The 27348-nt window shown below is 42.7% G+C and overlaps 1 protein-coding gene across 3 annotated transcripts in view; it reads right to left on the bottom strand.

The window, feature by feature from the left end:
* arid4b (AT-rich interaction domain 4B) overlaps positions 1-27348 on the bottom strand; it is a 239950-nt gene that overhangs the window by 118812 nt on the left and 93790 nt on the right. For 2 of the 3 annotated variants that reach the window (XM_038800563.1, XM_038800565.1), the window contains exons 8-15: positions 23803-23856; positions 22736-22874; positions 22189-22268; positions 18585-18661; positions 16412-16542; positions 12490-12562; positions 11852-11946; positions 2416-2513 (exon numbers count right to left, since the gene is read on the bottom strand). In XM_038800563.1, coding sequence (XP_038656491.1) covers positions 2416-2513; positions 11852-11946; positions 12490-12562; positions 16412-16542; positions 18585-18661; positions 22189-22268; positions 22736-22874; positions 23803-23856 — 747 coding nt within the window. The remainder of the gene's footprint in view (positions 1-2415; positions 2514-11851; positions 11947-12489; positions 12563-16411; positions 16543-18584; positions 18662-22188; positions 22269-22735; positions 22875-23802; positions 23857-27348) is intronic. The other variant, XM_038800564.1, reaches the window with a different exon arrangement.

Raw genomic sequence — 27348 nt, 5'->3', positions numbered from 1 at the left:
TTTTGACTTCTTTCATTGATGGCTTTTCTAGATTTCTGAATTTCATAACATGAATGTGAGGGACAGGGGGTTACCATTGACCACTGAACTGGATTAGCCATATAAATACAGTGGCTAGGTCAGATGCTCAGAATCCTCAGTCAGTAACTCACCTCCCGACTCCCCAAAGCCTGTCCACCACCCACAAGTGTGATGGAATACTCCCCACTTGCCGAGATGAATGCAGCTCCAACAACATTCAAGATGCTCAACACTATCCAGGACCAAGCAGCCACTTGATTAGCAACTCACCCACAAACATTCACTCCTCCCACTGAAGCAAAGCAGCAGCAGTGTGTACTATCTACAAGATGCACTGCTGAAAATCACCAAGACTCCTCTGACAGTACTTTTCAAATTCATAACCGTTACCATCTAGAAGGATGAGGGCAGCAGATACATGTGAACACCACCACCTGGAGGTTCCCCTCCAAGTTACTCACCATCCTGACTTGGAAATATATCGCCGTTCCTTCACTTGTCACTGGGTCAAAATCCTGGAACTCCTTCCCTAAACGCAGAGTGGGTGTACTACACCAAATGGACTGCAGCGGTTCAAGAAAGCAGCTTGTCACCACCTTCTCAAAAGGTAATTAAGGATGGGTAATAAATGCTGACTTAGCCAGCGACGCCCATATCCCATGAATGAATACAAAAATAACAAACTATTTACAGTTCACATTGCTTTAACATTACTGTCAGCGATTCCTGGTGATGGGTCAGATAATGCAAAGGACAGGACTGTGTTCTTTCATACATTATTACTGCTAAAATTGTTAAGAGCACAAAATTCAATTCTCGTTCAAGGTTCAGATTCAGGCCAGAGTTTTTAATGTGTCGTTTGGCCATGGGATGGGGCTTTGGAATGCACCCATCACTACAGGGTTAGCAGCAACGGTCACAATCACCTGACATTTTAAGGCAATACAGCATCTGTTTTTTTTAATTTAGAGTGGCCAATTCATTTTCTCCAATTATGGGGCAATTTAGCACGGCCAATCCATCTAGTCTGCACATTGTGAACTTCTGTAAGAGTGGGCCATTCAGCTCATTGTCCCAACATCATCATTGTTGGTCATGGCCGTTCTTATTTTTTAAAATTTAAGTTCCTACCATTTATCCTATATCCCTATTTACTCTGAAAGTTTTTCAATTAATTTCCAGCTTCCTTCTAGAAACCTCAATTGATTTTTTAAAAAATTCTCCAATTAAGGAGCAATTTTGTGTTGCCAATCCACTTACCAGCACATTTTTGGTTTGCGGGGGTGAGACCCAAGCAGACAAGGGAAGAATGTGCAAACTCCACATAGACAGTCTCCCAGGGCCAGGATCGAACCCGGGTCCTCAGCGCAATGAGGCAGCAGTGCTAATCACTGCACCACCGTGCCGCCCGACCTCAATATCACCTCTGACCTCCTCTCCCTCTTCACTGGCCCCCACCAATCTCCAGAGAATACTACCTACTTCTAATCAGAACTCAGCTTGTCATTTCAGTTTATGACTCACAGAAGGAAGTGATTATATTCAACACACTGTGAATGTAAGTTCTATGAACAGGTTACAATGTGTACGAATACATTAAAAGTTCTGAAATAGTCAACTGTGGCAAACAGAATTTATTTCATACACCTGACAATGCAGAACAATGTTACCAGTTCTACTATGTTTCAAATAATGTTCCAATAAATTCTGTATTAACAGTTGGGAGATTCTGCAACAAAACATTTAGAAGAAATGAAATGCTTAATTATATAAACATTGACATTATTGAAACATTCTTGATATAAAAGGAAAATTTGCACTTATGTTGTGCCCTTCACGGCCCAAGTACATCCCAAAGTGATTCAGCCAATGAATACTTTACAAGTGTAGTCACTGAATGTAAGAAATGCAGCAAGCCAATGTGCGCACAGAAAAGTCTCACAACAAATACTGTGATAATGGCCAGCTCATCTCTTTCTTTGATGTCAGCTGAGAGATAAATATTGGTCAGGGCACAGGAGACATTTTTCCCGTTGCTCTCTGAAATACAGGGTGTAAGATCTTTGCCAGCCAGCCAAGAGGTCAATTCAATGTCTGATCCAAATGACGGAACCTCCGACAGTGAAATGCTCCCTCAGTAAATGCACTGGGAGTATCAACCTGGACTTACGTGCTCAAGTTTTTTGCAGTAGGGTTTAAACCAACGGCCTTCTGCTTCACAGGCAGCAGCGCTTGTAACTGCATTGCAGCTGACATCAGGAGTGCATGGTAAATTTTTCAATCTGCACAGGTAGGCTGCACAGTATAATTACCTTCTTAAGCATAATTAAGGCACATTAAAGTCTCAAAGTACATTAATAAGTCCAGCAAAATGTGACGGAACAAAGAACTTACTTCCTGTATGCACACTTCACATTGTAACCCGCTGCAGAGTTCATCACAGGGATTCCTAGATCCTGGTAGACCTGTTTCCACACAGCACCACTTTCAATCTATGGGTAATAAGGCAGATGATGAGTTACACCACCTTGTGACAAAAGAAAAACACCACAAATTATAGCCCTATATGCAACACAATTGAAACTGAACCACTGCACAGATGATGCAACACCAAAAATAAAAACAGAAAATGTGGGAAATAGTGGGGCAGGCTGTGTGGAGAGAGAGAGAGAGAGTGAGAGAGAAAGAGCAAATAAGAGTTCTTTTACTCAGATTTTTAAGTCTTCACATTGTTTTGCTTTAATTTTGATAAAGTAAGAATAAGTAAGTGTTTGCAGTCACACAGAATTTGGTTAATTGGCAAAAGAGCCAGAGGCTCTTTTATAATCTTATATACAGTATAATCTTTCATACAGCAAATAATTATGATTGGTAATTCACCGTTTGAAAAAGTGCACGCAAATTCATTAGGGAATTGAATAAACACTTGAAGGAGAAACATTTGCAAGAGATTTGAAAATTAGCATGCGTGTTTTCAAATTCCTTCACAGTCTCACTCCTCCATCAGTATAATCTCCTTCAGCCCACAGCTCTCTGAAATATCCTCTAATTCTGGCCTTAAACATCACTGCTTTTAATCGCTCCACCATTGGCGGCTGCTCCTTCTGTTGCCCAAGAATACCCCTCTCTACATCTGTCTGCCTCTGCATCTTGCTTTCCTCCTTTACGGCGCGCTCTTAAAAACTGACCTGTTTGAGCAAGCTCTTGGTCTTCAGATCTAATGTCTACTTATTTGGCTCGTTGGCATGCTTTGTTTTTAAATACTCCCGTGAAGCACTTTAGGGTGTTTTATTGCACTAAAGGTGCTATAAAATATAAGTTATTGGAAAACCAGGGAGTGGATAGCTGGTTCAAAGAGGAGGCTGAGGCACGATGTGAAGAATGGCTTTTATTTCTTCTGTATCATTCTATAATACAATATGTAATGCAATAATGTTCACAATAATCCATTTAAGTTTGGATGTGATATTTATGATTAATTTGCATCTTTGAAATTATGGCTGTTCTATGAAGCAACTTGCAGTCAATTGTTTTTCTCTCTCCACAGAAGCCCATAGAATCCCTACAGTGCAGGAGGCCATTTGCCCATTGAGTCTGCACTGACCCTCCAAAAGAGCACCCTATCTCGGCCCAATCCCCCGCAGCCCATCTAGCCATTGAACACTCTTTTTAGTGGCAATTTAGCGTAGCTAATCCATCTAACCTGCACATCTTTGGACTGTAGGAGGAAACAGGAGCACTCCGAGGAAACCCACACAGACACAGGGAGAAAGTGAAGACTCCACACAGTTACCCAAGGCCAGAATCAAACCCTGGTCCCCTGGCGTTGTGAGGCAGCAGTACTGTACTACCATGCCACTCCATGTGTTGGATCAATGCATTGACGATCTTCAAAGCGGCACTAGGGAACTCCAAAAACTCAGCAGTAACCAGGCTGTAGTTGGAGGAGGTTGAACAACCCCAAGAGCATCCCAAACCTGTCTAACCACTGACAATAATTGCATTTACGTAGCACTTTAAATATACTAAAATCTCCCAAGGCACTTCACAGGAGCATCACCAATGGACAGGTTGGAGACCAAGACCATGGAGATATTAAAAACAAGCATGAGAATTTTAAAATCAAGACGTTGCTTGACGGGGAGCCAATGCAGGTCAGTGAGCATGGCGTGACAGGGGAAGTGGACTTGCTGCAAGTTGAGACAGTTCTGCATGGCCTCAAGTTTACAAAAGGGGAAAATGTGGGAGACCTGTCAGCAGTGCCTTTATTGTAATTTATTTTCAAACCCATTTATTATCTCTGGATTAGATGTAGGATTTTCACCACATGCTCATGTAATTTGTCCATGCAGGTTGATGGCAGCATATTGGCATTTTCAAATTTTTTTCCATATCAGGGGGCTAGTAATCCAGAGGCCCAGGCTAATACTCTGGTAATTTGGGTTCAAATCCCACCATAGCATCTGTAATTTGAATTTATTAATAAAATCTGAAATATAAAGGTAGTCTCAGTCATGGTGACCAAGAAAACTATAATCGATTGTTGTGAAAGCCCATCTGGTTCATTAATGTCCTTTAGGGAAAGAAGTCTGCCGTCCTTACCTGGTCTGGCCTCTATGTGACTCCAGATCCACAGCAAAATGGTTGAGTCTTAACATCCCTCTCAAATGGCCTAACAAGTCACTCAGTTCAAGGGCAATGAGAGATGGGCAACAAATGCTGGCCCAGCCAGCGACACCCATATCCCATGAAAGGATAAAGAAAGGACGATTAAAACTGGTCTTGGCAAACACTACTGCAACAGACTAAGCAGGTTGCTTCACAGAGTCATTCCCAGAAGCAAAACAGTAATAGTAAATTGCTGGAGTCAGTCAATAACATATTCCAGTACTTTCATGGAAAGATTCAACAAAGCCATCAGTTGTAATCCTTTGGCTGGCGATAGGAGAGCCAAACATTTTTCAGAAGGGGACCGGCTTCACAATCCTTAATTACAGCCATACTCAGGATTTTGTTCCGAGCCGCCCCTCGTCTTCCTTCAAGTCACAGCTATTTCAGAAACCTTTATTAAAATAAATTTAGAGTGCCCAATTCATTTTTTCCAATTAAGGGGCAATTTAGCATGGCCAATCCACCTACCCTGCACATAAGAACATAAGAACTAGGAGCAGGAGTAGGCCATCTGGCCCCTCGAGCCTGCTCCGCCATTCAATTAGATCATGGCTGATCTTTTGTGGACTCAGCTCCACTTTCCGGCCCGAACACCATAACCCTTAATCCCTTTATTCTTCAAAAAACTATCTATCTTTACCTTAAAAACATGTAATGAAGGAGCCTCAACTGCTTCACTGGGCAAGGAATTCCATAGATTCACAACCCTTTGGGTGAAGAAGTTCCTCCTAAACTCAGTCCTAAATCTACTTCCCCTTATTTTGAGGCTATGTCCCCTAGTTCTGCTGTCACCCGCCAGTGGAAACAACCCGCCCACATCTATCCTATCTATTCCCTTCATAATTTTAAATGTTTCTATAAGATCCCCCCTCATCCTTCTAAATTCCAATGAGTACGGTCCCAGTCTACTCAACCTCTCCTCATAATCCAACCCCTTCAGCTCTGGGATTAACCTAGTGAATCTCCTCTGCACACCCTCCAGCGCCAGTACGTCCTTTCTCAAGTAAGGAGACCAAAACTGAACACAATACTCCAGGTGTGGCCTCACTAACACCGTATACAATTGCAACATAACCTCCCTAGTCTTAAACTCCATCCCTCTAGCAATGAAGGACAAAATTCCATTTGCCTTCTTAATCACCTGTTGCACTTGTAAACCAACCTTCTGTGACTCATGCACTAGCACACCCAAGTCTCTCTGAACAGCGGCATGCTTTAATATTTTATCGTTTAAATAATAATCCCGTTTGCTGTTATTCCTACCAAAATGGATAACCTCACATTTGTCAACATTGTATTCCATCTGCCAGACCCGAGCCCATTCACTTAACCTATCCAAATCCCTCTGCAGACTTCCAGTATCCTCTGCACTTTTCGCTTTACCACTCATCTTAGTGTCATCTGCAAACCTGGACACATTGCCCTTGGTCCCCAACTCCAAATCATCTATGTAAATTGTGAACAATTGTGGGCCCAACACGGATCCCTGAGGGACACCACTAGCTACTGATTGCCAACCAGAGAACCACCCATTAATCCCAACTCTTTGCTTTCTATTAATTAACCAATCCTCTATCCATGCTACTACTTTACCCTTAATGCCATGCATCTTTATCTTATGCAGCAACCTTTTGTGTGGCACCTTGTCAAAGGCTTTCTGGAAATCCAGATATACCACATCCATCGGCGCCCCGTTATCTACTGCACTGGTAATGTCCTCAAAAAATTCCACTAAATTAGTTAGGCATGACCTGCCCTTTACGAACCCATGCTGCGTCTGCCCAATGGGACAATTTCTATCCAGATGCCTCGCAATTTCTTCCTTGATGATACATTCCAGCATCTTCCCTACTACCGAAGTTAAGCTCACTGGCCTATAATTTCCTGCTTTCTGCCTACCTCCTTTTTTAAACAGTGGCGTCACGTTTGCTAATTTCCAATCCACCGGGACCACCCCAGAGTCTAGTGAATTTCGGTAAATTATCACTAGTGCATCTGCAATTTCCCTAGCCATCTCTTTTAGCACTCTGGGATGCATTCCATCAGGGCCAGGAGACTTGTCTACCTTTAGCCCCATTAGCTTGCCCATCACTACCTCCTTAGTGATAACAATCCTCTCAAGGTCCTCACCTGTCATAGCCTCATTTCTATCAGTCGCTGGCATGTTATTTGTGTCTTCCACTGTGAAGACCGACTCAAAAAACCTGTTCAGTTCCTCAGCCATTTCTTCATTTCCCATTATTAAAACTCCCTTCTCATCCTCTAAAGGACCAATATTTACCTTAGCCACTCTTTTTTGTTTTATATATTTGTAAAAACTTTTACTGTCTGTTTTTATATTCTGAGCAAGTTTACTCTCATACTCTACCGTACTCTTCTTTATAGCTTTTTTAGTAGCTTTCTGTTGCCCTCGAAAGATTTCCCAGTCCTCTAATCTCCCAGCAATCTTTGCCACTTTATATGCTTTTTCCTTCAATTTGATACTCTCCCTTATTTCCTTAGATATCCACGGTCGATTTTCCCTCTTTCTACCGTCCTTCCTTTTTGTTGGTATAAACCTTTGCTGAGCACTGTGAAAAATCGCTTGGAAGGTTCTCCACTGTTCCTCAACTGTTCCACCATAAAGTCTTAGCTCCCAGTCTACCTTAGCTAGTTCTTCTCTCATCCCCTTGTACTCTCCTTTGTTTAAACACAAAACACTAGTATTTGATTTTACTTTCTCACCCTCCATCTGTATTTTAAATTCCACCATATTGTGATCGCTCCTTCCGAGAGGATCCCTAACTATGAGATCATGAATCAATCCTGTCTCATTACACAGGACAAGATCTAGGACCGCTTGTTCCCTCGTAGGTTCCATTACATACTGTTCTAGGAAACTATCGCGGATACATTCTATAAACTCCTCCTCACGGTTGCCTTGACCGACCTGGTTAAACCAATCGACATGTAGATTAAAATCCCCCATGATAACAGCTGTACCATTTCTACATGCATCAGTTATTTCTTTGTTTATTGCCTGCCCCACCATAACGTTACTATTTGGTCCTATCAGTGACTTTTTCGCCTTACTATTCCTGATTTCCACCCAAATGGATTCAACCTTATCCTCCATAGCACCGATGTCATCCCTTACTATTGCCCGGATGTCATCCTTAAATAACAGAGCAACACCACCTCCCTTACCATCCACTCTGTCCTTCCGAATAGTTTGATACCCTCGGATATTTAACTCCCAGTCGTGACCATCCTTTAACCATGTTTCAGTAATGGCCACTAAATCATAGTCAATTACGATGATTTGTGCCATCAACTCATTTACTTTATTCCGAATACTACGAGCATTCAGGTAAAGTACACTTATGTTGGTTTTTTTACCTCTAACATCTCCAGTTTTATTCCTTTTGTTATTACTGGGCCTATTCACTGAGCTCCCCTCAGTCACTGTACCTTGCACTGTCGCCCTTTTAGATTTTTGACTATGTCTTCTCTGCCTTGCACTTTTCACCTTACTTCCTTTTGCTTCTGTCCCTGTTTTACTACCTTCCAACTTCCTGCATTGGTTCCCATCCTCCTGCCACATTAGTTTAAACCCTCCCCAACAGCTCTAGAAAACACCCCCCCTAGGACATCGGTTCCAGTCCTGCCCAGGTGCAGACCGTCCGGTTTGTACTGGTCCCACCTCCCCCAGAACCGGTCCCAATGCCCCAGGAATTTGAATCCCTCCCTCTTGCACCATCTCTCGAGCCACGCATTCATCCTATCTATCCTGGGTTTTTTCTTTGCTGGGTTACATCTTTGGGTTGTGGGGACGAAACCCACGCAAAGACGGGGAGAATGTGCAAACTCCACACGGACAGTGACCCAGAGCCGGGATTGAACCTGGGACCTCGGCGCCCTGAGGTAGCAATGCTATCCACTGCGCCACGCTGCCCACTATTTCAGAAACCTAACTAGCTGGTGCATTCAAATTGTTGGATTTTTATATCCATAAAACTTTGAAAATCAGTATCACCTTGGAGAAGGTAAATCTGTGAGACAGCCACTTTATTCAAACAACAGACAGCAAGTTCCATGAAGCAGGGTTTTTCAAAGTGCGGTGGCAACCCGTGGGAGTGTGTTAGGAGGATCGCGGAACAATCAGTAGCACTATTCCCGCGCTGGTCCTGATTATGGTAGGCATCCAATGGCTGCTATCAGCTTTTACATTGAGAATGGCAGCCGCTGCTGCATTTTAAATGTAAATAAATTAGGTTGTGTGGAGTCTTCCGGCCAGAAGCGGCAGTAGAGAGCACGTCATGTGCCTGAACGTACAATTGACTTCAAGCACCCTCCATGTACATGCTTCTGCTGCAAAATTATGGAGCAGAATAGCTTCCATTTTCCAGCTGCTGGCAAGAGGACTGTGAAAGTGGATCATTTTCCTAAAAGTAAGCGACGACCAGAGACTCAAATAGGCAGTGTACCTATTGGACAGGATCTTACAACAGAATCTGTTCAGGAGAATCCAGGGCAGAACAGAACAGTGCTAGTGTTAGCTCTGTACAGAGCACCAGGGCCTCTGGTTAACAGCCTACAAAGAAGAAACTTAACTCGGGAATAAAGCAGAAGAAAGATGACTTCTTGAGTTATGGTTTTGTCAATTGTGCCAATGCAAATAAGGATGCAAGACCCACGTGTGTTATAGTCAGGGAAGTACTGGCAAATTAGAGGTTTCAGATTTTGAAAGAGAAGAGGTGGGTGAAAAAATCCTTTTGAGGTTGAGAACCTAGAGTCAGTTAACTTACAGCTGACTCCAAATTAAAAGAGTACACTGCTATAGTTGACCTGTGATACCACAATAAAAACATGTCAAAAGCCCATGAAGCTGTCCGCATTCTGTAGTATCTCACAGGAGTATCCAATGCTGAGTAGAACACGCATTTTGTTGCTATTGTTCTTTACAACGACCTCCGGGGCTGTAATACAGGTGATACAGTGGGCTAAATAGGTGGCTTGTAAAGCAGACAAAGGCCAGCAGCACGGGTTCAATTGCTGTACCGGCCTCCCCGAACAGACAGCGGAATGTGGCGACCAGGGGCTATTCACATATTGAAGCCTACTTGTGACACTAAGCGATTATTATTATTGCCCTCTGCTCCTGTGAATCTGATTGGAGTGAAATTATGAGGAGCAAGCAGGCTCCCCTTTCGCATTAAAGGTAAGCAAACGTGACGTGTGTTGTGGACGTCAGCCGGCATGGGTCCTGCAGGTTGGCAAAAGTGGGGCCCGGGAAAAAAGTTTGAAAAATACTGCCATAAAAAATGCTGTTCATGTTTGACCAGTACAGTCTCTGTTATCCCCTGCAGATTTTGCAACAATAACTTGCACTTAAATAATGCCGTTAGTTTAGAAAAACACCCCTCACAGAAAATAATCAAACAAAACAAAGGGAGAAATGTTAGGAGGGGCAATCAAATAATTGGACAAAATGATTAGCTTTAGGAAGAATCATAAAGGAGAAAATGGAGTTGGGAAGATACAAGTGTTTAGGGAAGGAATTCAAGAGTGGGATCCAGATGAATGAAGGCAAGGTCAGCATGGCTAGGGCGAAGGCAGAGGCGGATGGAGAAGAGGCCAGAGTCAGAAGAATGTGCAGTGGGTTTAGGGGTGTGGGGAAAGGGAGGGAGAATGGTGGCTGGAGGAGGTTACAGAGATAGGGAGGATTTTAGGGCTGGAGGAGGTCCGATAGAGGTGGTTACAAAAAGAGGTGGATTGGACATGATAAATTGCCCTTAGTGTCCAAAATTGCCCTTAGTGTTGGGTGGGGTTACTGGGTTATGGGGATAGGGTGGAGGTGTTAACCTTGGGTAGGGTGCTCTTTCCAAGAGCCGGTGCAGACTCGATGGGTCGAATGGCCTCCTTCTGCACTGTAAATTCTATGAAATACGAAGAGAGGGTTTTAGGGCCTGGATAGGTGAGAGAGAGTGGGAGGTCTGTAGAATGTTACAGAGATAAGGAAGATTGAAGGGCTGGGAAACATTGAAGGGCTGGGAAAGATTGATGGGCTGGAGGAGATTGAAGAGACAGGGAAGATTGTAGGGCTACAGCAAGTTACAGAGATAGGAAGGATTGCAGGAGGTTCCAGAGATAAGGGGGGGTTATAGGACTGGAGGAGGTTACAGAGATAGGGAGGGGCAAAGTCATAAAAGGATTTGAACAGAAGAATGAGAGTTTTGAGGCATTGGGAATCAATGTAGGTCAGCAAAGGTCATGATAGGCGAGCAGGATTTGCTGTGGGATAGATACAAAAACAGAGCTTTGGAGCAACTAGATTTACAGGTTGAAGGATGGAAAGTCATTCAGGAAAGCATTGGAGTGGGCAGGTCTGGAGAGGACAAAATTAATGGGGAATTCACTCACAGATGGACTGAGATGAGGAATAGAGGGGTGACTGTATGATTAATGCCTCAATTAATAACCTAAAGATGTATACTAAATTGTTCTTACACTTGTATGAAGTGAGTCCTCCTTTGCCAGTTGAATGATCAGATCAAAAAAACTCTCTACAAACTTTGCTCCAATTTTACACGTTTCCTCCTGTGTGCACTTCGCGAGGCGAGGAACTCGAGTCACTATTTACACAACAATAAGCCATTGATGGTGGGATTTTGAAGTCTCCAATTTTCCATATTTCACCATGCCATGCTATTTAGTATTTACTATTTAGTATAACCACACTTTAAGATACATAATGATGCATCCACTGGAAGCTTGGCACTTTCCAACTACCTATATATAGTGCTTGGGTACAATGTGAGATGAAACGAAAAGGAATGAAAGTTCTCTGCAGCAAGTAAAATCAAACCTGACTCATGTAACTAGCATAGCAGCAATACCTTGTGCTGAAGGATTTGGAACCTTTCAAAATTGTCAGATTTACAAACTACTTGCCAAAAAAACCCAAATACATCAGCATTCTTAATTTGAGTCAGCCAATGATGGTGCTGAGCAGTTTGAATTATTTCGCCAGTAACTGAGCTGGAACCCTTTAGTCAGTCATTCTCCCTAACTAGGCTTCTGCTACAAGGAAAGCTATAAAGAAAATCTACATTTTACATTCCATTAAATTACGCTTGCTGTCCTGTTAATGAGAGAATAATTTAAACCAAATACTCACACTATCAAATCCTCCCAATTCATGTACAAGTCTGTACAGCTTGAATAAATTCAAATCCCTGTAACCAAGCACAGGGCGTTTGTTGATTGGAGTACCTGCAGAAAAACAAAAGGCAAATAATAGAAAAATACTTAACTAAAATTGAACAAATTTTGGTTGCTGATTAAGTTCTTCAAAGAACTTGAAATTAAAATGAGTAAATAGTGATTAAACATCTCTTCCTTTCTTTCTCCCTCAGACAGTACTCTTCATAGTAGCTGTCAACCTGTCCCACCCTTCACTCAGCTCATAGTACAGCTGCTATCCCAGGTTAGGGCTGTGACCTCAGTAACCACTTACCGGAAAGTACGGACAACTGATGATCAACCAAACAACATTCAAAAGCTGACCACGGACCTTTCAATTCCTTAACTCAATACCAGTCACATTCAAGAGGCAGCAGTAACAACAGTTCTGATAGAAGAGTGCTGGAACATAAGGATCCCCCCCACCCCCAGCCTGGCTATTATGTGATTTTGCCAATCAGTCAGTGTCCTGAAGATGTACAATTGCAACTGGACTGACTGCAGCCAAGGTTTCTGTCCGAGTAAAATGGCTTTGTTACTGCTCATGGAGTACATTTCAAATAAGACCCTTACCTCGATCCTCCATGAACTTGTACAGTTGCTGCAGGAAATTCTCCCTTTCTTCTGGAAAAGGTTCCACCTCTTCCTAAAGATTTGTGTGTTTTTGGGGGGAGGGGGAGATGATGGAGAAGAGAGTAAAGATATATAAAACTTTGCTTCAGAGATTCTGTACAGCACATCTGAATCCATGGATAGAAACAAACACTGTCTTGTACAGGTGCACTGTTCCGCTGACAGTCAAAATTACAGATTTAGTTGCTACTTAAATACTTCAAAGATTAAATAAATAAATAAAACAAAAATGAATAGAGAATACAGAATAAAATACGTGTGTGTATATTGGCCTGCATTTTGCAGTCAGTGGTGAAACAAGGGCACTCACCGCTAACCTCGAAGAAAGTTGCCCACAAAGATCTAGAGACCTCTGAAGGAATGTCCCTTTAGTTTAGAAGTTGCTCTAAAGCAAAGGGGTCTTGCCGTGTAGCAGTAATTATGTCAACAAGCAGATAGGCAACCAATTAAACCAAAGTAATCAACACAGCAAATCGGAAATTAAAGACACTTAAAATCCTTCATTTTTAATATAGATTTTCAGATAACATTCAGGCTGGATTACGATAGAAGCCAAAATAAATACTGTTTAAAAAAAACATTGTTTTAAAAATGTGGAATTTTAAAATCATTATGAAGAACTTTGGCATTCCTAAAACATAAAATTAGCTTTTCTGCATCAGCGAGGTTGGATAACAGCAATTATGAAGCGATTACACCATTTAAAAACCCGGTTACGCTTCATTAGTCAAGGTGCATCTTTTCCCATTTTTTTTTGAAACAGTGAAACTTACAGCATGAGTGTTGAAGTTTTGTCAGTTCATGATTGCAAAGGAGGTAGCAGTCTGTGGGAACGTCTACAGTGCAGCCTATGGAGCAGCAAAAACTCATTGTCAGCAACTTCTGGATTTCTGCATTATTCTGCGCTTGTCCGAACTCCTGAAGTTGCTGTCAGTTTCCGAGCAGTACTGGGGTGAATGCTGACAGTTTCACCACAGCAAAATCTAGACTATTACTTTAAAAAAAAGACCATGGCTGGAACTGTTTCCTATGCACTAAGACATTTGAGAATAAAGGAGAAGAGAAAATCGATTTGCCAAGTTATAAAGTAACATGCTAAAAGAAGAGGCAGACTTGTTTCCAGGTCTCTGGTCACTTGATCTTGACCAGTTGCCGGCCTAAGAGGATTTGCTTATCCTTCTGGCAACTAGCTCAAGACCAGGGTTTTACCGTGAGACACAAGGACTAATATTCTACTGCTAATGATCATCTAAGAGTGATGAAAGGAAATAGTTTGATCTGGACCACTGACATGGAGCTTCACAGTGTGTTCACAGAATTGTAAAGGATGAAGGTGCACATTGTTATGTTAGAAAAATTGCCACCAGTTGATGAATGAGAGTGAAGGATTAAGCCAGATAGGCTTAAGAGCAACGGGTGGGTTTAGATCATATAAAACTATCGCAGGTTAAGTGTGATTGGACTGAGATGCAGTTCAGGGGATTGAGACTATTGGAATGTTAAGTGCAATTCTGAGTACTTTTCCTCCAACTCCAAAGAGGCACCGGTCCACCAGAACTGCGACAGCTGCAGACTCAGAAGCTGGGGCTTCAGGTTCTTCTGCACTGGTTTCCACCTCTGCAACGCATCAACTTTAAAATTCTCAACCCTGTTTTCAAATTGGGCCATGGCTTCGGCCCTCCCTGTCTCTATAACCTCCCCTGCTGCACAGCCCACTCAGTGCCTTCAATCTGTCATCTTGCATATTCCCGATTTTAATTATTCCACAACTGGTGGCTGTGCTTTCAGTTGCCTAGGCCCCAAGTTCTGGAATTCCCTAAACCTCCCTGACTCTCTACTTCTTCCACCTTTAAGTCGCTCCTTATAATGCTTTACTTTGACCAAGCTTTTAGTCACCTTTCTTAATAAATTCTTACGTTTTTTTTTCCTGCAGAGTTTTGGGGAACCACTTTTCTTTACTTTTAGTTCAGATTAATTTTTGCAGTTTGTTAAAGTGTTATATTTATAAGAGTTGAAATATTTGTTCAGAAGTGTAGAATGTGATTGCCGCAGGAGGTGGAGGCAAGGGAATGGGGCGGAGAGGAGATAATTTCATTCCCAGGTACTGAAGGATGTGCCTGTACAGCAAGAAGGGGAGATGGTGGTGGGAATGTCACTAGGCTAGTAATCTAGAGATCCCGGATAATACCCTGGGATGTGGGCTCAAATACCATCACAACAGCTGGTGCAATTTAGTTAATAAAATCGGGAACTGAAGTAATGGTGAGCATGAAATTATCAGCAATTATTTATAACAAGTACAACTCTTATAAAAACCTATCTGGTTTCCCCATTGGGGAAGTTAATCTACCCTCCTTACCTAGTCTGGTAAACTTGCGACTCCAGATCTATAGTAATGTGGTTGACTCTTAATTGGCCTAGCAAACCTCCAATGGTAATAAAGGATGGGCAAAAAACGTTGGCCTTGCCAACAAAGAAAAAATAAGTTAAAAATATTAAATGCAGCGAAAATTCAAATCCACTCCATGGGCGAGATTCTCCGCAGATGCGGAGAATCGTAAAGGCTGCCGTGGGACAGGCCGTAACCCACGGCAGCCTTCACGGACACTTCCGGGGCCGATTCTCCCCCCCCCGGGCGGGGCTAGGAGCGCGGCCCCATGCGTCACAGCCTTGACGACGGTCGTCAAGGCCACACATCAAGCGTCACGGCGGCTGACGCGGCTGATGATGTCAGCCGCGCATGCGCGGGTTGGCGTTGTCCAACCTGCGCATGTGCAGTTGGCATCTTTCTCCTCAGCCGCCCACCAAGACGTGGCGGCTTGATCTTGCCGTGCAGCGGAGGGGAAAGAGTGCGTCTGTTTTGGACGCTGGCCCGACGATAGGTGGGCACCGATCGCGGGCCTGTCCCCTCCCGAGCACAGTCGTTGTGCTCCCGTGCCAATCGGGCCTCTAGATGCCCCAAACGGGCATCTGCCGGCCATTTCACGACGGCAGCGAGCAGGTGTGTTTGCTGCCGTGGTGAAACAGGTGAGCGGCGATTTGTGGCGTGAGTCGGACGTGGTGGTGGTGGTGGTGGGGGGGGGGGATGGGGATAGCGTGAGGGCGTGAAAAATGTCGGTAGGTCCTCCCGCTATTCTCTCCACCCGGCGTGCGGGGCGGAGAATCGCGCCCCATGACTTTGGAGTCTGCAATTTCTAGTGAATCAAGGGACAAATAAACAGAACAAAGTGGACTCAGCATAGTGAAACACTGACATTTCATACTGCTTTAGTTTATTTATAATTTGAAGTGCCTAATTCATTTTTTTCCCAATTAAGGGGTAATTTAGCGTTGCCAATCCACATACCCTGCACATCTTTAGTTGCGGGGGTGAGACCCATGCAGATACAATGAGGATGTTTTATAAACCTATACTGAGCAATAGGAAGTAACTGTCTGTTACTCAAACCCTGCCAACCTGCACCCACTCCTGGCTATGGCTCTTCCCCTGTCACTAATTCCCTCTTGGATATAGCAGTGTGAATCCTCTCACTACGCTGCACAATCCTTTCTGATTATGATGGTGTTTTCTTCCCCTGCACTCCACCCCAGAGCCACACTCCTGGCTATGGTTGTGCTCTCGGTTATGCTGGTCTGTTTCTTTGCAGTAGCATGCTATATATAAATAGATTCACTGCTGGCATCTGCTGTGGATGTCACTCCAGTCGATGGTTTGGGAGTCACAGAAGTGCAATGGGAACCATGCCAAATTGAAATATGAAGCGCTGAAAGGGTTCTATGATTAATCTGAAAGAGCAGCAGGGAAAACATTTTACCACTAATTAACAAACTACCCATCTCCTGCTCAAAACATAATTCTCACCTCCTCCTCACTGCTCTCCTCTTCCTCATCATGTCCTTCTTCTTCACTGCTTGAGCTCTCTTCCTTCAGCTCCGTCTTCCAATTATTGGGGATGGCTCCGCTCTTCAAGAACTCTAAAGCCTGATCCAAAGCTGAAAATCCCACCCAAAATATACATATTACTGATGGTCACATTTTAAAACAATTTGCTGTGTTACAGCAAAGCAGTTACAGTAAAGAAAACACTTTAATGGGCGGTAGGGGCAGAGGGAGAACACTTACTGAAGTGTTCTCTCATATATTGGGCAAGAGTTCTGCTTATTGTGGTCAGTGTTGGAAAATTAAAGAGTACGTGTTGTTCGCTTAGTGTGAGCACTCCAATGAGTGAATGAAACTTGTGATCTGGAATGTACTACCTGAAAAGTGGTGGAAGCTTATTCAAGAGGACAGATACAATATCTCAAAACTGGCAACCTCGGGACTGGGCCTGTGCCATATTTCTGATCTTGTCAGCTTTTGGTTCGGGCCAGGCTGAGCGAGGTGGGGGTCAAGGGAAACTTGGACAACACTGAGCACAGGAAAAGATTGGCCTGCAAAGCTGTTAACTAGACTGGCATGTCGTGGTGCCAATGCAGCACCTAACCAAATTGTCCTAGTTAATCATTTTGCTTATTTCATAACAATTAAACGTTATACATGGCAGCTTGTAAAAATGTTTGGAAACCTGGATTTGAGACACTGATAAAGACCTGCAGGGCAATGGGGAAAAGAGCTGGGTAAGTGGTATGAACTGAACAGTTTTTTCAAGAAGCTAGCACAAGCACAAAGGGCCAAATGAAAGAAGAGAAGGCTTGTATTCTGCAGCGCTTTTCATGGCGACTGGACTTCTCAAAGTGTTTTGCAGCCAGTGAAGTGTATTTACTTCTGTAACACAGGAAGTGGGCAGCTAATTTGCACTCAGCAAATGGAATAATAACAAATCATCTATTTTTTCCTGTGATGTCGATTGAGGAATAGCTTCTCTTCTTTGAAATAGTGTCTTGGAGTCCTTTACATACACCTGAGCAGGTAGATGGAGCCTTGGTTTAATGTCTCATCCAGTATCTTTCTGTACTTTATCATTCTATTATTCTATGAAAAGTTATTAAACAGCAATCACTAATCAATTCTGCATTCAGGGCTCACTAGATTTTTCCATCAACTCTTTTAATTCATATCAGCACTTTCGTAATGCCGCGTGATAAAGTACTAACCCATAATGCTTCTGAGGATCAGGAACAGGTGTAATCTCTCCATGTATTCTGTCAAAATGCTTCAATATGTTTTAGTCTTTCTCAGGAGGGGGTGTGTCGCTGCTAAGGCCAGCATTGGCTGCCTATCCCCAATTAGCCATAAGGAGATAATGGTGAGCTGCCTTCTTGAATTGAGTGGCACGATCAGTCATTTCAGAGAGCAGTTTAGAGCACCCACATTGCTTTGGATCTGGAGTCACATGTAGGGCAGTCACATGTAGGACAGACCAGATAAGGATGTCAGATTTCCATTCAGAAAGGTCATTAGTGAATCAGATGGATTTTCACGACAATCAATGATAGTTTCACGGTCACCATTATGGAGATCAGGGCCGGGACTCTCCGCTATCTGGTGGGGCGGGCCGTACTGGCGCCAAGGAGTGGCATGAACCACTCCGGCATTGGGCCGCCCGGAATGTGCGGCAGCCGGTGTCGGGGCGGGATTCACACTACCCCCCCTTATGATTCAATTTTGAATAGAAATTCCACAAGCTGCCATGGTAGGATTTGAACCTGTGTCCCCAGGGCATAAACCTGGACCTCTGGATTACTAGTCCAGTGAGAATACTACTATACCATCATAACATTTATAATGTTAGGCATGGTTAACAAGGTTTACAGAGTTACGGAGAGTAAATGGGGTTAAGGGCCAGATTAGCAATGCTCTCATTGAATAGTGAACAGACTGGTGGGGTTGAATGGCCTACACATGTTCCGTGTTCCTGAAAATATGCCCAATTCAAATCAGAATTGAGGACTATTTGCAGATTGCCTGTAATTCCAGTAAATTTTAATCCACAGTGACTTTCTACACCAGAACAATATGCATGTTGGAGAATACTGAACTCTGTTGCTTTTTGCCTATTTTTTTTAGTATAATGATGTAGTAAAATTAATTTTACCTTCCTTCATCGCAGCGTCATACTTTGAGGCCATCTCGCTGTTAAATTCTGCAATGTCCTTCCTGGGTACAGCCACACTGCAACAAATCAGTCACAGCACTGATGTTGGATGAACAGAACCAGAGGTGGAGGCACAAGATCAGCACCATACCATACATGCTGAGGTCCTCACTGGCTCCAAGCCAAATGCCACTTGGACCCCCAGCTAATGTTTTACATAATGAAATGGAATCCATTAATGTGGCTGTATTGCATCAATTATCCCATCAATTGGAGGCCAAAACTGGAGCCATGAAAACAAATATGTCACTAAGAAATTATAGAATTTCGAATTTACAATGCAGAAGGAGGCCATTCGGCCCATCGGGTCTGCACCGATATGGAATCCAGGTGCAGGTTATTTGGAGTGGTGAGAATATGGGATACACTACCAAATGAAGTAGTTGAGGCAAAAACAGACATGCATTTCAGGGAAAACAAGATACGTGAGAAAGGAATAGAAGGATATGCTAGTAGTGAGACAAAGAGTGGTGGTATAAGGCTCAAGTGGAATATTAACATTGTTAATTCTGTAAAACTACATTTTGTGGAATGGCCATGTACATAGTTTTAACCCATTTTCCCTGGTTTCTTCCACAGCAAGTCATTCCCTGTGGTCAGATGATAGCACAAAGCAACGAGACAACAAACAGTTGACAAAACTATAGAATGGGGTGGCCTAAACACAAGCCTCTCCATTGTTCACATTTCAGCATTAGAATGTGGTGGTCTAAACACAAACCTCTTCATTGTTCACATTTCAGCATTAGAATGTGGTGGTCTAAACACAAACCTCTTCATTGTTCACTTTCAGCATTATGCTCCAGAAAGGTGCTTAATTCAATCATGTGTCAGGCTGTTGACAGTGTAACAGTCTAGAGGCAGTGACTAATTGAAAATGTGTGGCTGGAGATGGTAGCCTGTCTAGTGTGAGGGGCTAGAGACAATAATGCGCCGGGAGGGTTAATGGGCCACCTCGACTGACTGAAGTGTTGGTTTCGTGAAAACATGTTATCAGAACAGTCCCAACAATTTTCATTGTTACAGAAATAGAGGTAAGCTGTCTTGATGATGGAGAAGTGTGCATGAGGGCAGAAGTTCAGCTTAGGGTGAAACCAGAAGCTGAGGTTGTGAACAGTGTGATTCAGCCTGAGACAGTGGCAAGTAAAGAGGCTGATGGAAACAATGGCAAGGGAACGGAGTTTGTGGTGGAATCTGGTGACACTTGTCTGATACGAGACACACAGGTTGGTACTGGAGAAGATTATATGGAATTGGGGAAGGATTGAAAACTAGGTTAAAAATTAGTTAGAAGGGAACTAACAGTCAGATGTAAGGGCAGTTTTCAGAGTGGCTGAAAATGGGGAGTAATGTCTCACAGGCTTAAGTTCTAGGGGGAATTCCGTTCCTCATGTCTAACTGTGCTTTGGATACAAGGCAAAAAGGAGCAACGTCAAAATATATAGATGATACAAATATACAAGATACAATTAATTCTTTCAAATACCAAAATAAGCTGTGAAGGGATTTTAAACAGATGGGAATGAGCAAAACAGTGGCAGATGGAATTCAATGTTAACAATAACATGCATTTATATACACCTTTAATGTCAAACATCTGGAGAGTTATCAAACAGGATTTGGGACCAGTTGATAGCACAGACACCAATAGTGAAGCAATTAAAATTGGGATGCTCAAGAGGCCAGAACAGGCAGGACACAGAAATCTCGCGAAGGCTGTCGAGCTGGAGGAGATGATGAGGGATTTCAAAACAAGAATGAGGATTTATAAATTGAGGCGTTGTGGATCAGGAGTCAATCTCCGTCAGCAGACACAGAGATGGTGGGTGAACAAGACTTTGTGTGAGATTGGGTATGAACAGCAGAGCAAGTTTATGAAAGGTGGAAAATAGAGTGCTAGCCAAGAGAGCACTAGAATGGTTAAATGTAGAGGTAATGAAGGCACGGATAAGAGTTTCAACGGTAGATGGGGGATATTATGAAGCTAGAATTATGCAGTCTTTGTGATTAATTATAGCAGCAAGATGAGGCAGCACGGTGGCGTGGTGATTGGCATTGCTGCCTCCGGCGTTGAGGACCCGGGTTCCATCCTGTCCCTGTGTTACTGTCCATGTGGAGTTTGCACATTCTCCTCATGACTGCGTGGGTCTCACCCCCACAACCCAAAGATATGCAAGCTAGGTGGATTGGTCACCCACCATCTCTGTGTCTCCTGACGGAGATTGCCTCTTGAGCATCCCAATTTTAATTGCTTCGCTATTGGTGTCTGTGCTATCAACTGGTCCCAAATCCTGTTTGATAACTCTCCTATGAACTCTAAATTGCCCATAATTGAAAAATAATAATAATTGGGTACCCTAAATTAATTTTTTTTGTAAATATGGCACAAGGTTATGAACAGCCTGGTTCAGCAGTAGATGGTTTTCAAAAAGAAGGATGGAGTCACTGGCTAAGTAATGGACTTGTGGCGGGGACCAAAGTCAATGGCTTTGGTCTGCCCAATATTTTGGTGCAGGAAATTTCTGTTCATCCAGCAGTAGATAAAGTAAGTAGATAAAGACAAATAAGTAGTCTGACAATTTAGAAATAGTCAAAGGGTCAAAAGAGGTGATAGTGAGGTAGAGGTAGGTGTTGTCAGCATACATTGTCACCAAATGGTGTGTCAGCAAAGGGATTGGGGAGAATATGCAATGTTTATAGGTGCAATAAAGCTAATGGATTCCACAATTTATTATTAAGATTAGAGAATATAAAAGAAAGAGACCATGAAGTATAGTTAGGATATTGAGGCTTTAGAGCGTGAACAACAGAGTTTCACAAGGCTCCTCGCTGGTATTAGGAAATACAAATATGAACATCACAGATTAATTATGGGATGATACGACAAAAGTATTTCAAATAATACACAGATGGGTCAAGATAGATCAAAGCAGATTTTTTCAGTAGGTGAGAGATTTTGAACACAGGGCTAGAGATTAAAGATTAAATCTTGAACAAAGAGCAGGAGAAACTCTTCATACTTAATTGTGAGGCTGTGGAATTCATTCTTTGGGAGTTGGTGGTTGAGGAAGAAACTATATCAGCAATTAGGTTAGATTGTATAGGTAGATGAGGGAAAAGGGTTTGAAGGGATTTGGGAACAGAGTAAATGTGATCATGTGGACACAAAATGTTAACAAGGACTGGCGTCCATGTTATAATTTCTGTATATCTGTGAGGTGCTCCGGAGAGTGAATGCCTCCACCTCGTGTGCGAGGTTGGGGCTGATACAGCTGAAGGTGGTGTACAGGGCACACCTCACGAGGGCGTTGCCGGGGGAGGGGGGAGGCGTTGGGTTGTTGGAGAGGAATGCACAGCCCCTTTGAAATGCAAAATGCTGGTGGTAGTCAGGTATCCAGCAGCATAATGCAGGAGGTGCTCCGAGGACATGCTGTATAATGGGTATTGTATTATCAATAGGGCTGTATTTTGGAATTAACCCCAAGCTGCAACAGCTCTTCCTTCAGTTTCAGTTCTCTGCAGTAAACATTATGCATGGACTCACAATTTGCCATCTTTGAACGACCGAACCAACACACAGTCCTTTTTCACCGCGACTTCATCACTGCAGTCTGGAGAAATTACCTTTAGGAATAGAACAAAATAGGGGGGGGGGGGCGGGGAGAAAAAAAAAGAGGCTTTTTTTGTCCAGTTGCATTTAGAAGAAAAAAGTAAACGATTAGAACATCGAACAAAAGGCAAAAGGCATCTGAAAGAGAAATGTTGTTCTTTAGATAATCTGAATTGGAGTGTAGATATTTGGTTCATTTCGAGTGAATCACTGCATTCTATTTGATTTATTTTCCAACGGTATTTAGAAATTTAGAATGAAATTTAGTTAGGAGTTTTAAGTTGTCGCAATGTATCAGATACTTGGTTTAATTAACCAAACTCAGACCCTATGAACAATGCAAGTTATGTTCCTTGACAGATTTCTACATTGTGTGGCTGGAACATGGAGCAAGCTTTGCTGTGGCTCACAATGCAGCTCGGTACAAATCTCTATCTTTAAACTGGCTTCTGCAATCAACTTATAATTTAAAAATGCTCACCAGGGCTGGGTACCGTGAGGTCTTCCTTTTGTCTCCATTTGTACACTCTACACAGACAATTTTACCAATTAATTCATCGCTTAATCGTCTGTCTTCTTCATCTTCATCACTGGATGAAGATGACTCTTCTTCATCAGGGCTACAATGAAATGAGACACCAAATTATCACCAAAATTATCTGGTTCACACTTACATCATGGTCTCAAGTCGTGAGTCTAAAAAAATTAAATCACACTGTAATTCCACATATTACAAAAGAAAACATGGTGCAATCTGAATAAATGGTGTATGTGAAGTTGGGACAATGGTAGAAGTAGCATGCACACTTTGACACTAGCTAAACAGTGCACACAAAAACAGAACAGCTAAAAAAAGTCACCACACTTTGGTTTGTGGTAAGTTTGTTTTTAAACTAGTAACACAATGTCTTTGCAGGCAATGGCCCAGATGAAGGCTGTCCCAAGCAGAAATGGGCATGCACGGGTGGGTGTCTACAAAGGCATTTTTGGATGAGCAAGTGCAATTTTGTGCTGTGGCAGATGAGTCATTGAGTCTTGCTTGGTTGGGGCTTCTAAAAGGTGGCCAGGGATGCTTTGAGAACATGACTTGTATTGACAACTTTCTTTCAACATGCATTGGGAGTTGTCAAAGAACAGCTGAAATATCCTCAGATTTCAGAAATAAAGTGCCTTGCTGATTCATTGTTTCAAGTATCACATCCTCTCTGATTAAGTGCAAATGAGGCACTGTTTCTGTTTGTATATGCAACTTTATGTATTCAATATATATTCAACAGTAAATATTTTGAGAAATTGAACAGAACCTGCCAAATAAACTCCCAAAACATGCTTGTGACTATTTTTAGCATAACACAACCATATTACTTTGACCGTGCTGTAACTGACTTTAGGAATTTGAAAAAGCAGTCCAAAGACAAACATCTTGCGTTTAAAGGGTGTTTTTATGACAGTTTTAGAAACAACATCAAAGAGAACAAAAGTGCAACACAGGTACACCTTTTGTGTCAGAGAACTTTGCATTCATTTTAAAATTAAACATTTGTTTACCTTTTTAATTGAACAGGATGGTCACACTTTGAGCTGCTACTTTCAGCTTTATATCTGCATTTAATGGCAAAGATCGATCTTTCAGAAATTGGTTAGACATAAATCATTCCCAAATGATAGAGGTCATTCCCACCAGTCCATCAGTAGCTTTGGAACGTTGTTCAGAAGCCTTAATGCACACGGTTCCACAGCCTTGCATTTTGATAGAGATAAGCACCGATTGACGCAAGAGTGCTCCGGTATTGAGCATGCACGTGCGAGCACCACTCCCTCCCCCAAAAGGGATAAATTGGTGTCAACACAATTAGCACGCTGAATGCAGTGGCCAACGTAACAAACAATTGATGGCGTTAAGCATTGGAGGCATGAGAGACCGTGGGATATTTCTGTTTAGCACATGTATATAGAAGCCTACACTCAAGACAGCTGAACATACAATCAGGGGAAGCCAGGCACTCCCTCTAGACTCTTCTGTCATTCAACTAGATTATGGCTGATCTGTATTTTAACTCCATTTTCCAACCTTCGTTCGGTAACTCTGAACCCTTACCAGCAAAAATCTATCAATCTCAGTTGACCATCAGCTTGTTTTTTGGAGGTGTTTTATATTGTGCTTTCTGACATTGTCTCGAACAGTCTAGTTCTAATTTTAAGGTTGTGCCTTAAATTAAAGTCCAAGCACCGGGAGGCATCTGGAAGAGGGCGAATTAATAGGACATTCTCATCTTAAAATCAGAGTCAGAGTTCTTCACCTCAATTCTTCATTAATTAGAAGTTGGATCGTACTCGTACTTAACTCCTATATTTTATATTGAGAGAAATTATAGAATGGAGAAATTATAGAAAGGTATATAGCTCAGCAAGTTGGCAAGGATCAGTGACAAGAGTCAGAGAGACCATGGGGACGAGGCGAGTTAACATCATGGACAGAAAATCGCATATTAATTGCTTGAAATTGCTGATCCATTTCATGTGGTTTAAGTTTCACCACTGTAACTGACATTTATGGTGGCATCAAATAGAGCTGTTTCCTCATTATAGGTGATAAACGTGGTTGATGGGGACTGTAGTATCATTTGCTGATTGCATTGGAAACCGGTGCTTGCTTCAATGCTGCAGGTTGGATCTCTCTGCTATCCAGGCAACTGGGTCACACACAGAGCAGAGAAAAAAAGCATTCCCTTTCAGGTGGAACAAGCTAATAAGAAAAAAACTGTCAGCTACTGTCACAAGCTCATTTCTGCCAATACAGCAGCATGGATGGTGTTCCCACTTGCAAAAGTGGCAGAGATGCCTGCTTTACGCAGAGCATAAAATGTAAACAAATTGCAACAGAAAAAAATAATTTGCCACAAACGATTGGATTTCTCCAAATTTGCAGTGATCTTTCCCAATTAAAGAGAAAGAAAAGACTACCCGGGCGCACTTCAATTCTATAAACAAGTTACTTACGATAGCCATAAAGAGGGAGAATAAATGGGCATGTAAGAGACTCTGGACACAAAATCTTGAAAGAGGAATGAACAGTAACGAATAGTTAACGGTACATTATTCAAATCCATTACTGTTTAAATATTGGTAAAGGTTCTCAAGAATAAAATTGAGTTTGATATCTATTATTACGGTTGAGAGTCTTTTAGGGTAGTTCAATCTCCTCCATTGAAACATATCACACTGAAAAAAGATTGGGACATGAAAGTTTCAAACTTGGCTGTTTTTTTTTCAGATTTAGAGTAGCCAATTATTTTTTTTCCAATAAGGGGCAATTTAGCGTGGCCAATCCACATACCCTGCACATCTTTTTGGATGGGTTGTGGGTGTGAGACCCACGCAGACATGGGGAGAATGTGCAAACTCCACACGGACAGAGACCCAGGGCCGGGATCGAACCCGGGTCCTCGGTGCCGTGAGGCAGCAGTGCTAACCACTGCACCGCCGTGCCGCCCTAAAACTCAGTTAATCAGGGCACAAGTTGTGATGGGCTGATTACTGGCACTATTACCTTGTTTCTGGTTGCTAGCTAATTCCAACATTTCTGGAGTTTTAAATAACTCTTGACAATAGAAAAGAACATAAGAGGGCTGGGAGCACGGTGTGCATGCAATGATATTGCTTTAACTTCTAGAATCAGTATCTGACGCTAGGCCAGATAAATGAAACAAAAAAAATTCAACGACAGCAACAAATTAGAAAAGCGTTAACCCAATTTTTTGTGGATATGACTGTGATTGGTTTAGCAACAACTGGAATTCTTGTACAGTCCTCAACAGTGTAAAACATCATCAGACAACAATGACATAATTGTATAGAGCCCTATATCTAGTAAAACAGCTTCCTTTGAAGTGCTTATGGATCAAATGTGACACCGAGCCACATAAGGAGGTTTTAGAACAGGAGAGCAAAAGCTTTGTCAAAGCTATGTTTTAAGGAGTAGCTTAACGGTGAAGGGATGAGAGGCTGGTGGGGAGGGGGGGGGGGGGGGGGGGGGGGGGGGGGGGGGGGAGAGGGAGAAGGAGAGAGAGAGAGAGAGAGAGAGAGAGGACGAGAGAGAGAGGAGAGAGAGAGAGAGAGAGAGAGAGAGAGAGAGAGAGAAGAATATATGAAATTCCACAGCTACCAATAGTGGGGAGATAAAGATCTGGGATGTATAGAAAGCCCGAACTGGAGGAGCAGAGAGAGTGATGTTCTCAGATTATCATAGAATTTACAGTGCAGAAGGAGGCCATTCGGCCCATCGAGTCTGCACCGGCTCTTGCAAAGAGCACCCTACCCAAGGTCAACACCTCCACCCTATCCCCATAACCCAGTAACCCCACCCAACACTAAGGGCAATTTTGGACACTAAGGGCAATTTATCAAGGCCAATTCACCTAACCTGCACATCTTTGGACTGTGGGAGGAAACCGGAGCACCCGGAGGAAACCCACGCACACACGGGGAGGATGTGCAGACTCCACACAGACAGTGACCCAAGCCGGAATCGAACCATGGACCCTGGAGCTGTGAAGCGATTGTGCTATCCACAATGCGACCGTGCTGCCCTAAGATTGTTATGGGGCTGGACGTGGTACAGAGTTAGAGAGGGTGAAGGGAATTGAAAACATTTTAAATTTGACATGGCTTGAGATATGCAGCTGGGACAAACAATTTATTTAGCATCTGGTCATTCTGAGCTTAATTTATGAGTGACAGGAATTGGCTCCAGCTGTAAAAAACAAAAAACATTCAATTTCTGGCAAGGCCAGAACTCTGTTGAACCATCCAAAAAATAAATAGCTGGGGTTATTTAGATGTCAGTTGGAAGCACTCTTGACTCGGATTCACAAGGCTGTGGATTCAAATCCCACTGCAGGATCTAAGCACAAAGATCTGAGGAAGTGTTGGAGGTGCTGTCTTTCAGATGAGACGTGAAACCGAGGTCCTATTTCCAATGACACTATTTAAGAGAAGAGGGGAGGGTTACCCCTGTGTCCTGGTCAATGTTTAGCCCTTAAACAAGACTACAGAGATTGTCTTGTCACTATCACATTTTTGTTTCGGGGGCTT

The sequence above is a fragment of the Scyliorhinus canicula genome, chromosome 6 (assembly GCF_902713615.1).
Source record: "Scyliorhinus canicula chromosome 6, sScyCan1.1, whole genome shotgun sequence".
NCBI lineage: Eukaryota > Metazoa > Chordata > Chondrichthyes > Carcharhiniformes > Scyliorhinidae > Scyliorhinus > Scyliorhinus canicula.
Note: the sequence above shows the minus strand (reverse complement) of the source record. Positions and strands in the feature narration are given on the sequence as shown.